This window comes from Mustelus asterias, chromosome 20 (genome assembly GCF_964213995.1).
Source record: "Mustelus asterias chromosome 20, sMusAst1.hap1.1, whole genome shotgun sequence".
NCBI classification, from domain to species: Eukaryota; Metazoa; Chordata; class Chondrichthyes; order Carcharhiniformes; family Triakidae; genus Mustelus; species Mustelus asterias.
This window is the reverse complement of record NC_135820.1, coordinates 49,989,902-50,003,681: the sequence shown is the minus strand read 5'-3', so window position 1 is coordinate 50,003,681 and position 13,780 is coordinate 49,989,902. Positions and strand designations below refer to the sequence as shown.

Genomic DNA, 13,780 nt, shown 5'->3' with positions numbered 1-13,780 from the left:
AGCTGAAATGGACGTAGTTATGTGCCCATGTGAAGAATGCATCTGTCAGCTCTTGGTGCCTGAAAAAGAACAGGAGCGGAAAATTCTGGCCTGAAATTAAACCTCACCACATTCCACATGGTAAATGACGAAGATAGGTTTTCACTCTGCTTCCATTGCAGGTTTATCTAACTATCATTTATTTTAGCTGTCTTTTTTCAATGAACAGCAAACCATACGAGATCCAAACTGCAACCAACTTTTCTAAGAAACATCCAGATAAATTTAAGTTAATTATCCCTCATTTACAATTTCTTCTTTGATCTAATAAAGTAACTGAGTTCTACAACCTTTAAGGATTCACTGAATGCTTTTGAACTAATTTAGCTCTACCTCCCAAAACCAAAACGTCCCTCTGGACTGTCATTCTAGCAAGGATTGCAAACATTCCACCTCGAGCTCTTTAGCCCAGTAAGATCACCTGCTGATTTATGATCTTATCTTTCACAGCTGTTAACCTCTTTAGTCAACCCAGCTCCAAACTTTCAAGAGTAATAGACTCTGAAGTTTGTTTAATTGCATTTATCCCAATTTCTACAGTTAACTTCAGTTCCTAAAACTATAAAATATATAGTAAGACACATGAACCCATGAACTAAATATTCACAACACTAGATGTATTCTTTTAGTATGATCATAATAAATAATATGACAATTTGAACGAACTGACCACTGGGGGTTGTTCCAAATGTCCAATATTTGAGCATTTCACAAGTAAAATGTGATGCTGCCATGTCTAGGGTAATACTACTATAGTATGAGAAACCTTGATCATAAAGATTTAAGCCCTTATAGGCATAGAAATATTCTGTTATAAAATCCAACTCAGCCAATCCAAGCAAAGGTCCTACTATATTTTCACCATTCCCCAAAACTCTATTAAAGGCATTGAATCCCATTTTGAATACAGAGAGTCTTGAAAAATGTTGATGTTGGCTGGTCATTCTAACAATATTTAAAGGTAGCACAATGGATTTTGTTCTATGGAGAGTTCAATGTTGGAGGAGGATCTGGGCAAGACTGAATGACTGTCCAACTCTAACCTGTTTTCTTAGATTGGCAGCCATCAGTTGTGCAGGGCACTTATGTTACAAACTGGTGTCTTGCTGCTAGAATTAAAAGGGATGGAAGCACCTCAAGACTGTGGCCTATAAATAGTTAGTAAGGAGAGGCAGAGCTGCCACTACATTGGGCTTTATGTGTATAAATAGGAGGAAAAATATTTTCCAACCGTTTAGTGGTGTAAAACCATCTCTTTTATTCTAGGCACGAAAACTTTAATTGTTTCAAAAATAAATGATTCATAACCTATTTGCATAGTGCAGATTTCAGTTCAGTCAGTTTATCGCTAAGCTTTCTGAAGTTTAAATTACAACAGAAATGAAAAAGTTGAATCAGAACAAGGATTTAATTTATTGCGAAACATTGACTATCTAATGGAGAAACAGATTTAACATTTCAGGTTGATAACCTTTCATCAGGAGTGTAAAAAGTTAAAGGTGTAGGGGACGATTCTCCCAAAAGAATTCTAAGTGTCGAATTCACATAAAAACTGGAGCAAATCCCGCTTTTTTTTTCAGTGGGAGTTTCAAAATGAATCTCCCACACTCTGTGCACTGCAGAGTGCACTAGCCCGAATCTCGTGAGAAATTAGTGGGTGGGGCCTATTCCCGCTGGCGAGGCTGGCAGTATAGTGCTCTCAGCACTGAGATTGGTACATGCGCAGTAGCACTGCACTGCCTGCCTCCTGATCGTTGGCCAGCACCGTGACCCCCACACTGCCACACACCGATCGCTAGCCCCCCCCCAAACCTGTTTGGGCCAACCTCCTCGACCCCCTCCCCCCCCCCACCCAAGTCCCAAACGGTCCGATCTCCTCCCCACCCCTCCACAACTTACATCCAGACATCCCCCCGCAGCCCTCACCCCACACAGCAGGCTGACAACCCCCCCCCCACTCCGATGGCCAGCCCCGATTGCTGGTTTCCCACCTCTGACAGTGCAAAGTGGCAGTGGGACAACCACGTCCACCGATCTCCCCCTGACAGAGGCCCTGCTCCCTATAAGCCTTGCCCCCACTAGGCCCTGCCCCCTAGGCATTGCCCGATGCCTGATGGGCATTGGCACTTTGCCTCTTGGGCAGTGCCTGGGGGCCAGGCTGGCACTGCCAACCTGGCAATGCCCAGAGAGCAATCCCCCAGATCTGCTGGGCGACCTCGATTGGCCCCCCCTTCACTCCAAGGGTTTGGGCCGCCAGCTCCCCGCTAGTGGAGAGCTATTGTAAACCCTCCTGGAGTGAAACACTCCTGGCGGGGGCAGAGACTCCAGCGGGCGCAGAGACTTCAGTCCCAGGCCTGCTAATTATATGCAAAATAGATTCAAATTAGGATTTAAATAAATTAAACAGCTCCACACCGATTTCTGGCATAGAGCTGACGGTGCTGAAAATCCAGCTGCCAGAGATTCGCGGAGGCCGTGGCGTTCAGCAGGGAGCCCGTTAAACGTTCTCTACTTGAATCTCCCTGCCCGCTGTGCTGCTTTTGCGCAGCAGGCTGGGAGAGTCATCCCCGCAAGGTTGTAAGTCCAGAGGCAGGGGAAGAGGGAGGAAAGTTCCCAAGACTGTTCCGATTAGGCTGAACGGAAGCGTGAGGAACGGCATGTCATCTTTCAATTTTTTTTTTACAGCCTTCTAAACCCAACACAGAGTTCAACAATTTTAGGTTTTAACCAATTTTCGGACTGCAGTTGATAATATTTCTGCTTTTCTCACTTATACTTTCTCTGGACCCATCTAATTTTTTTTCCCCCGGTTTAAGACAGAGTTGAGGAGGAACTTCTTCTCCCAGAGGGTGGTGAATCTCTGGAATTCTCTGCCCACTGAGGTGGTGGAGGCTACCTCGCTGAATATGTTTAAAGCGCGGATGGATGGATTCCTGATCGGTAAGGGAATTAAGGGTTATGGGGATCAGGCGGGTAAGTGGTACTGATCCACGTCAGATCAGCCATGATCTTGTTGAGTGGCGGGGCAGGCTCGAGGGGCTAGATGGCCTGCTCCTGCTCCTATTTCTTATGTTCTTATGTTCTTATTACCATCATTCTTGCCTTGTGCTCTCACCCCTTTTGTCAATTTAATCTCTCTGGCCTTCCACCTTATAACACACACTTTCCTCTTGTTCCTCCTCCCCTGCCTCCTCTATTTCCAGCCTCTGTACTTACATAAAACGTACTACATGTCTAACTTTTACCAGTTTGGACAAAAAGTAATCAAACCAAAATACTAATTCTATCTCCACAGAGGCTGCATGACATGCTGAATAAGTCCAGAGTTTTCCCTTTTTATTTCAGTTTTCAACATCTGCAGTATTTTATATTTGAATACTTAATTCTTTGATTTAGATCCCATTCCATGCATTTTTCTGTTCCATCTTATAATCATTTACAGGGCGGCACGGTAGCGCAGTGGTTAGCACTGCTGCTTCACAGCTCCAGGGTCCTGGGTTCGATTCCCAGCTCGGGTCACTGTCTGTGTGGAGTTTGCACATTCTCCTCGTGTCTGCGTGGGTTTCCTCCGGGTGCTCCGGTTTCCTCCCACAGTCCAAAGATGTGCGGGTTAGGTTGATTGGCCAGGTTAAAAAAAAAATTGCCCCTTAGAATCCTGAGATGCGTAGGTTAGAGGGCTTAGCGGGTAAATATGTGGGGGTAGGGCCTGGGTGGGATTGTGGTCGGTGCAGACTCGATGGGCCGAATGGCCTCCTTCTGCACTGTAGGGTTTCTATGATTCTATGATTCATTTCAGTAACAGAAGAAAAACTAAGATCTTTGCCCATTTAAAAAGTTGACAATGTGCATTGGCATTGTGCACAAGAACACAAAATTAGGAATAGGAGTAAACCATTTGATGCCTTGAGCTTGTTCTGCCATTCAATAAGACAAGGCTTCCTAAACTGGGGTTATGAGATGATTCTGGGGTTGCAAGCTTGTCTTTCTCTCCTATCACCCTCTCACAATTTCCTCTGAGAGTTATGGCACTTTTGAAGACTCAAATTGGGGTCCCAGTGGGAAAACATTTGGGAAGCACTGCAATAAGATCATGCCTGATCTGACTGTGGCTTCAACTACTCTTTCCTGTCTGCTCCCCCATTACTTTAACTCCCTAGTTTATTTAAAATCTATCTAACGCGGCCTTGAATGTATTCAATGACCCAGCCTCTGGAGAAGAGAATTCCACAAACTCACGACTCTCTGAGAAAAAGAAATTATGCTTATCTCAATCTTAAATGGAAGACTCCTAATTTTTAAACTGTCCCTAATTTGAAACTAGAGGAAACATCATCCCAGTATCCATCCTGTCAAGTCCCCAAGAATCTTATATGTTTCAATATCATGCCAACAAATTAATAGAAAACTGGTTTAAATTCACAGTATCACAGAAATGTAAGGCACAGAAGGAGAACATTTGGCCCTTCATGTCTTCACCAGGTCATCGAATGAGCAATTCACCTAATTCCATTCTCCCGCCTTCTCCCTAAAACTCTGCACATGCTTCCTTTTCAGATAACAGTCTATTTCCTCTTTAAACGCTTCAATTGAACTTACATTTAACAAATTTTCAGGCAGAACATTCCAGACTCCAACAACCCGCTGCACGAAAATGTTTACCTTAAATCACTTACTATTGCATCTTTTACTAATTACTTTAAACCTGTGCCCTCTCATTCTTGATACTTTCATGAGTGGGAACAATTTCTCTCCCTCTATGCTGTCCAGACCTCTCATGATTTTAATAGCTCTATCAAATATCCTCTCAATTGACACTTTCACATAATAATTGGGCTCCTGTCTTATCCATGTCAGCAGAGGCGAATGATGAGCATCGACCAAAGCTGTGAAGTTTAATTTGGGCCTTCCTACCAGCGGATGAATGGCAGAATGGAATCAATTTCTGCACAAGCAGAGAAGGACAGGGCCCATCCATTGCAGCAACTGGGTCATTAGCATACACGGATTGGTGCATCATGCCAATAAGAATGCTTCAGCAACTTCCATCGCAAACCACCAGCCAGAATATCAGAGCACTGCAATGCAACTAAAATAAGTCTCTCTTCAACTCTAACTGGAGCCAGTGGATCATTTACAAGGTTTCTCTGGCTATTCTCGTCTTTGGCCTTGGCTGGGGTCTCAGAAGGAGCAATACCTTGGACTGTGGTTGTTTTTATTGGCTGAACACAAAACAAATTAATCAAGATCCAATTTTACAGTCAAAGTTCCCTGTGAAACCAAACGAAGGTTAATGCTGACACTTTTCAAACTGAGTGAGCGGTTCCATTTCAGGATGGCTGCATGCCCAGGATTCACATACATGCTAGTCATAAAAATAAAGGTGTGGTCAATGTTACAACTATCCAGTCTGGACTTTTAAAAACTACTACCATTACACCAGCTGTCAACCTGCTGAAAATGGAATAAGCTGGCTATAGTCTGCCATTTACTGTCTATTTTAATGATTGCATCTCCCAATCTTACAATCTATTAAAATAGATTGAAGAATTCATATTTAATTTATGCTTGTCATTTAGTTCATTACAAATGTTAGCCTCTCATTATGCTTATTAAAAATGGTACATAATGGCAATATTCCAAATGCACTGCACTTGCTGATAGTGCTGGGAACATAATGTTAGGAGACACAAGGTTATGTGCCAGGGCTATTTAAAACATGAAAAGGGAAATCCAAAAGTTTAATCTAAAATAAATACAATCTAAAAAAACAAAGCAGCAGTGGAAGAATTAACTGAACAGATTGAACTTGGAACAGAAATGAAAAACAAAACCACTTGCTTTTATGTGGTGTCTTTAAGATAGTAAAACATCCCCATGTTTTTTTAAAGTTTATTTATTAGTCACAAGTAAGGCTGACATGAACACTGCAATGAAGTTACTGTGAAATTCCCCGAGTCACCACAGTCCGGCATCTGTTCGGGTCAATGCACCTAAACTGAGCTGAAAGGAGGCCATGCTCACCTCAGCAGAATGTGACATTGCAAAGGACAGCCTTGTATAACCGGAGAAAAACCCAGAATAAAATGCTCCCTGATATTGAACATCAAACTGACGATTAAACTGAAGTGGCCCACAAAGTCCTGAAAGTGTTCAATACTGCAGAATAAAACCCAAGCACAGCACAGTTTACAAAGTGAACCAAACAGAAGATTAAAGAGTTGAGTTCTTCCACCAGAACTGAGTAATAACATCCCTTCTCCTCTTTCTTTTTGCCCTTTCCCCATCCTTCTGTTTGACCCAATCCATCTCCATCATCATCCTCTCTCCATTTTTTCCCATATCTTCCTCTCCCCTTCTGTCTTGCCATTATTGCTCTTTCTCCTTTTCCACTTTTCTCTCTTCTTCCTCTCCTTTAGTCCCTGCCATTCACTCCTCTTCTCTCAGAGTAATAAACGTTTTGTGCAACTATTCTTCTTTTCCATCGTGACATTATCCAAAGAGGCAGAATGACCAGATATAGTGCCAGTTTCATCTTTACTAGAGCCAACTGAAGGTATGAAGACATGAAGCAAGTTTACTTATTTTACCAAGATGGCAGCAAAGGCCTGATTCCCTGTGGCAATTCTTAGCTGAATGCTCAATTGCCATTAGGAAAACAGCAAAAGAGCATTTTGAGAGTTCAAAAGAATTATGTTGATGACTACAAGGACTCACACCCTGATAAACAGCAAGGTACTGTTTTGATTTTCATCTACAATACCAAACCTATTATTACAGTATACTTGGATGCATGGCGGACATTCACATACCACAGAAAATGACGGATGCATCGGCCCCTTTTATGCTAAAGATTGTGTCCCAGGTTTTGGGTTGAGGTCACTCTCATGCCAAACTCGATCACTTCCTGTCCAGCCCTACTTGCACTTTCAGCAGAAGAGCAGAACTTGATCAATTCACACCCTTGGATTCCAGTAAAATATTACTGTTAAATCTTTATTTGCTCTTTGTCAATGTACAACAAAAATACTGATTACTCTAATGGGAATAATCCACAAAAATATTGAATGAACACTGGAAATGCTGCCCCGTGGTTTAATAGATAATGAGAAAAATTATTCATCAGTTTTTAATGTTAATTTAAATTCATTAAAAAAAGTTCAAATAACAATATAAAGCTCCATATTTGCTTCATACTGACGTGCTTCTCATACTGAATGCCATATAGATTTAGAGAGAATTTTACTCCTTGCAAGATAATTCAGAAGCCCTGCAGAGTTTTACAAATGAGAACCCTACAGTTATATTGTCCTTGATTACAGGAATACAGGATAAGAAAGCAACAGGAATTAAATTAATCCAAATCTACTGACTCCTTTTCATTCAATTTGAATTGGTTGATCTGACACATTGCAGTGTCAAATTACGATTAGGTGCCTAGATAAACTAGTATCTATCTTGTGGCTGGGCAAGAATGTGGATTCATATTGGATTTCTACAACCAACACCTCTACAGTGCTTTTACTCGAAGAAGTATACTGTAACAGTAGGTTTGGAATTGTAGAATGATGAGGCCAATGGGCTGAAAATCTTTCTTCAGTTGAATGTTATGACGGCAATTTTAATCCTCATAGACTGGTGGGGATTGGGCGTGGGTAGGAATGCACAAAAATATTTAAAATTTCAAGTCCATCCATTTCCGGTTTCAATGACTTGTGGTGGGGAAGTGGACAATTCATTCTCAGGTGGTGGATGGGTCAGCTATTGAAATCTTTTAAAGAGGATGCCTGTCCTCAGTTTAACAGCATTTTAATTTGTAAGTGGGTGAAGGTCACGTTTCCTGGGCCTTAGGAATCGTGGTACATAAAAGATACAAAAGGGGGGTGTTTTCTGGCCTCGCCACACCTGGAGCAGATTACGCTAATCTGGGAAATTGCATGTGGCCCCAAAATCGGGCTCCATGCCCAGCACCAAAAGGGTTGCAATCATTCCGGCCCCTTGCTATTGGCGCAAACCGGATCTCGCTCAGAAAGGGCGCGAAGCTGATTAGCCTATTTAAAGTAGCATTTAAATACGCTTAATCCATTCGATGACGGATTCTCCGAGTTCCTGGGATCTTCCAACCTTTGGGGTGGCGAGAACCCAGTGAAAATCACTACTGGTCCTCACTAGCAGAGACCAGATATGATGACCATGCCATCGAAGCCCCTGGGAGGTCTGGCTCATGGCTGGACAATGCCCATCTGGCAGTGCCCACCTGGCACACTGGCAATGCCCACTTGGCACACTAGGAGTGCTTGCTGGACACTGTCAGAGTGCCAGGTGGCACTGCCAGTGTGCCAAGTGGCACTGCCAAGGGGTGGGTGGCTATGAAGGGGAAACATTAGGAAGGCCCCAATGCCTCAATGTTGTTGACTCATGTTGGAGAGGAGGGAGGAGAAACAAGCTGCTACTGGGGGAGGTGGGGTGCGTCCGTGACGGGGGTCTTACAATGCTTTGTGAGATCGGAGTGCTCTTTCAAAATGGCGCCCGAGTGTTTTACAGCCAGATTCACCAGCATGTTGAGGGCCCCTTCAAGGCCCCGCCCTTCCAAGAACTGGCACGGAACTCACCACTCTCTCAAAAAAAGAGTAAGGGCGGAATTTTACAAAAAGATTCTAAGTGCCAAATGAGCGAAAAGCATGTCATTAATATTTAACTCAGCTCTGTGCCCTTTCTGAGCACGAAGCCGATTTCGCCAGCAAAATAGTGCTGGTACAATCGAGGGAGGACAAAAAACCAGGTGCGAACCTGATTTTTTTGCCTCTCGCCCGATCTTACCGCCTCGCCTCGCTGAAAGTCGGGTAAGACAAGGTTGAAAGATCGCGATTGCAGTCTGATCCACTCCGTACAGACTGCTGCAGATTACTCTGGTTTTCTCGTCTTTATGACACTTAGGCCAGAATTTTCCAGCCATTCATGCCCGCAGGATTCTCTGGTCACGCTGCAGTGAATGGAGATTTCTCAGAGCGCCTTGCTGGCAGTGACGGTGGAGTGTGAACAGCCAAAAAATTCCAGCCTTTGTAACTTTTTGCCAAAATTCCACCCAAAGTGTTGGATCCACGAGTTATGTGCAGTTAATGCACTGTTTATAGGCCAGGAGGCACAGGAGTTTTTTCCCTCCAGGTTGAACATCTTACCTGCACATAACTGGACACCCACCCCTACCAACCACTGCCCCTGCTCCCCACAACCTGTGTTGTCTTCTGTTTCCCAGAAGCTTTCCATCCTGAGAGGCAGCAACCTGTCAATTAGATTGTCTGTCATGCAGGAAATAAATCAAAACAATTTCAAAGACTTTCTTCAGTTAACTTCTGCTGCCAGGTGTCTGGAAGCCCTTACATCTAGGTTTCCCATCAGAAAATCCTTCTAGTCCCTACCAATCCTGAGTACATATCGGGGCCCATGGCTTTATGAAGGCACATTGGAAAACTAGCAGGTAATTTCTGTTCAAATTTAAATGTCAGTAATAAATACGCTTTTGAACTCTATACAGGACTTGGAAAGCCTGGATTTTCTCTTGTAATCTAATCATCATTTCGCCAAGAGAGCAGCTTGTTAAACAAATCAGATATTATATAAAACACTGCACGACTTAAATGCACAAGAAGCCATGCAATGAGAATGAGCAGTTCCACCCATTGAGCTTCAGCGTTTTAATCTGATATTGAGTTTATTCAACTGTTTCCTGATTTCCTATGGAAGAATCTATTTCTGTTTTCGTATGTACAGAATATCTTACAGAATTTTAAAATCATAAAAACAACCTGGCTGGTAAAAGGTTGGAGACAGCTCTCTGGCAATCGCCCTCGCAATAGCGGATTCATTGCCTGCAGCCTGTGAAGCCTGATCTGCTGCTTCAGCCTTGGTTTTTGCATGTGAAGATCTGAAAGGAAACAGTAAAGGTGCTTAGAAACTGACACTTAAACATTTAAAGCACGGAATATAATTTAAAACAGCATAAAGTTCGATTTTTGACTAAATCAATGTAATTCTCAATATCACTGAAAGGTAGGCAAGAAGTTGACACCGTTTATAAAACGTTTGCATCAGAATGCCCCACTGTTATAATCCCCATTATTCCATTGCAATTTTGTTTTTATTGAATCTCTTCTATTCTGGAGTAGAGTTTATGTAGCTCACTGTTGCTTTTCCTTCTCAATGGTGATTTGAGGCCAGAAATCAGGAAGTTATCACGTGGTCCAAACAAATATCATGACAATTCTAGGCACAGAATGTTGGGAAACCACTGTGATATCTATTTTGGTTTTGTAATAATAATATTGTTTGACTCCAAGTTAGTAAGTCACTTTGGTGAAGTAGACTGATTTAATGAACTCGCCCAATATTTCATGACTTTTATCTATATAGCAATATTTCCAAAGTTTTACTCCATTAAGCTAATTTCAAAAATTTAAAGGATAAAAATACATCATACTTAAAGGCCACAAACACTTTAAATTATTCTTTATTTCTCTTGATACAGCTATTTTCACAAACAGAATTACCTTCTTTTGTTTTACTTTTATTTTCCTAAGTTTTTTAATAGCATGTGATATTAACATAGTTTTGCATTTAGTAGCTCTAGCTGCAGAGACAAAGAGAGTATTGGATTTCTGTTCAATGGACTGGAGTTCAAAATGCAGCATTAGCCGACATCCAGATTCACTAATTTATGTGCAGAGGACTTTACTAGTACACAGATGAAATACTAGTGTTAGGGTGCTGGACCCCAACCCCAAGTTGTATTATGAAGTCAGACTAGACCACAACAATTTTCCCATTTTGACATAAATGCAAAGGAAGGATGCTTTGTCTCAGGAGTAAATCCACTGACAAATTAAGGATCTTTTTATCAAATCAAGCTTTATTCATAACACAGTTTAAGCATAATGCTAACAAAATGAAGCAGTTTAACTCTTAACCATTGAACAATCTTTAAACATGAAAAGAAACAACTCTTAATTTCTAACTTATCACTCTTTCAGTTCCAATTAAGCAACAGTCTTAACATAGACTTAAACCCCACTTCAAATACAGTTAGCAAACTCAGGCATACTTGCTTTAAGTTGTGCTTGAAATTCCGGAGAGACTTTGCAGGGAAAGAGAGAGAGAAAGCAGATGGGAGGCTTCTATCTTTAAATAGCCCTCTCCAGCAACTGAACACAGGTAAAACTGTTTTTTTGCTACAAACCTAGCTCCTCCTACTTCTAGTATCACATGAATATATGACCCTGTATATCCAACTCAGCTTCTGTTACATTAATCAAAAAAAAGTCAGGGAACCTCTCTAGCTATACAAAAGGCAGGCTAAGGTGGGAAGGGTGGAGCAGAGACTAGATATGGGAGGCAGTCTAAGGGTGGAAGGGCTGTAGGGTGGAAGGGTTAAATGGAGGCTGGACATGTGAAGAAGGTGAAGTGTGGAAGGGAGAGAGGCTGTCCAGGGAAGGAAGTCAAATTGTCTGGATCAGAGAGGGAGCCTGTCCAGGGAAGGAAAACGGACGGTCTTGGACAGGGAGAAAGGCAGCCTAGCAATATGAGTTAGCAGTAACATGGGATGGAGGGAAGAGCCTTGATTGTTGGGTCTGGAGGTCCTGTTGTTGAGTGAAAGAGGGGCTTTCCGGGCAGGGATGGTGGGAGAGAGATGGTCCGAGAGGGCAGGGACTGTGCTTTCCGGGAAGGGTGGTGGGGTCCCTGGGATTGAACTGAGGATGCTGAGCAGCAGATAAAACAATCACAGTAAGAGTGGGGTAAGTGGGATACAATCGGGTGGCAGGTCGAGTGTGATAGTCTGGTAGCTGAAGGTTTCATGGAGAGTTCACGAAAACAGATTAAGCAGTTGGTTTGGATAACAGGAGGAGTTAGGAATAGGATGAGCATGGGGTTGGGGCTCGGAGGGCAGGGTAGGCGTATGTTGAGGGATGATTATAGGCATAAGAGTAATTGGAGAGAGTTTCAAGGGTGACAGAAGGGGAGAAGAATGATTGTACTGGGTTGGTTTAAGATGGTGGGGAGAAGTTGGTGGGTGATAGAGGAGAGTCGAAGGTGGTGGACTGAGTCTCAAATACCATGCGCACCATTTTGGGATTCTCAGTTATGCAATGCTATTGCTCTGAAACTGCGATCCCTCGAAGTGGGTGGAGGGTCTTTTCAGATGCTGGTAAGGTGGAGTCCAAGGTAAGCACAATTGACTGACTAAAAGGACATCCTAATAATCAGACAACTGATGAAAATCATGCTCAGTTGTGTTCTCCTCTTTTTGGTGAATCCCACATGGCAGCTGGACTCATGGGTCTCATAACATTGAGATCCCAACAACATCTGGAGCTGCAATTGATTCTGTACGATTTGCCATTAGCTGCTGTCAGAGGCAGTGATGAAGGAGGGAGGTGGATGACTCCAATGGACACAGCTAGTGGATGGTAGCAAAGTCCTGACTCTAAACCTCCATTCTCCTGGATGAATGGTCCTCGCTGACAAGGGCTCAAATGGTAAGTCTTTCTATGCTGCCAATGCAATGGTCTCTCTATAGAGTCTTCAGGGTAATGGAGGCAAACTGAACAGTGTCTAAAGGAGAGTTCTCGCACATGGCTATCACCACCCTGGCGAAGAGCAATGTCTCCATGCAAAGTCATATTTGAACAGAAAGAACAATCATCTCTGCTCAGGATATCCTTTATCTAAAAGGAGTAGGATGGGGAAGCCAAGTTTAGATGAAAGCCAGGCATAGGGCTCAGAAGTGGCTTGGTGCCTCTGGTTTGGTGGAAACCTGAATGGAAAATGCTCAGTAGATTGAGTACTGTAATTCATTCACAGATCCACTGAGGCCTAGATGATGTAGGCTCCAGATAACTTTCCTTTTTTTTGGTGCCTCTCATCCAGATGAGAAGGAGCAGGGTCTGGTGCAGGTAGGCACAGGGCCAGGAGGTGCAACGGCCTGAGCAACAACAGGCAATGGGGCCTCAAGAAGGTTAGGATGCTGGCAACCAGGGGCCAGTGCAACAAGCGAGTATTGGTCCAACCATAGGTATATCATAGGCAGTGCAGCTATCTACAGATGAGCGAAAGGCAATGCTGGAGGCACCTTAGAATGTCCGGAATGTGATTGCACACTTTTGAGTTCATTCGCTGGGAGAACCTCACCTGCACTATGGGTTACTGAGTAGCAACAGTCCAGACCTTTCCATTCACCATGCTTTACATGGATAGCCTCACCATCCTTGCCGCAGTCCAACACACAGGTCCATTTTACTCTCTCTAACTTAACGGACTAAGATCCCAGTCCTTTAATGAGGTCCAGTGCACTTTGGTGGTAAAGTCTACTATAACCGTCAGTGAGGGGATTAGCAGGCCAAACAAATGTGAAGTTTCACAAAGCCTTCGATCAGCTGCACACGCATCTCCTTAAACCTATCTCTTTAGGGAAGTACATTTTTAATTTATTACAGTTTGTTGATTAAGTTTATTTGGTTAACGCAAAGAAGCATTAATCCTACACTTAATCCTCTTTGCAGTTAAAGCTATCTTGCCCGTTACCTCCATGGTTACTTCATTTGCATGTTAGCTCAAAAATGACAAATCCATTAACAATTGGACGTGCCAACCACAGCTTTCTCCAGACATGTGTGAAACCCTCTGGTTTTCTACTGCTAATAAGACAATGTAGAGCTTCATTTCTTCAACCTTGAAACTGTATCGACAGTGT

The 13,780-nt window shown here is 42.9% G+C and overlaps 1 protein-coding gene across 1 annotated transcript in view; it reads right to left on the bottom strand.

Moving 5' to 3' along the window:
- Nucleotides 1–13,780, bottom strand: part of jph2 (junctophilin 2) — a 100,036-nt gene that overhangs the window by 25,647 nt on the left and 60,609 nt on the right. The window contains exon 3 of the mRNA XM_078236515.1: nucleotides 9,843–9,961. Coding sequence (XP_078092641.1) covers nucleotides 9,843–9,961 — 119 coding nt within the window. The remainder of the gene's footprint in view (nucleotides 1–9,842; nucleotides 9,962–13,780) is intronic.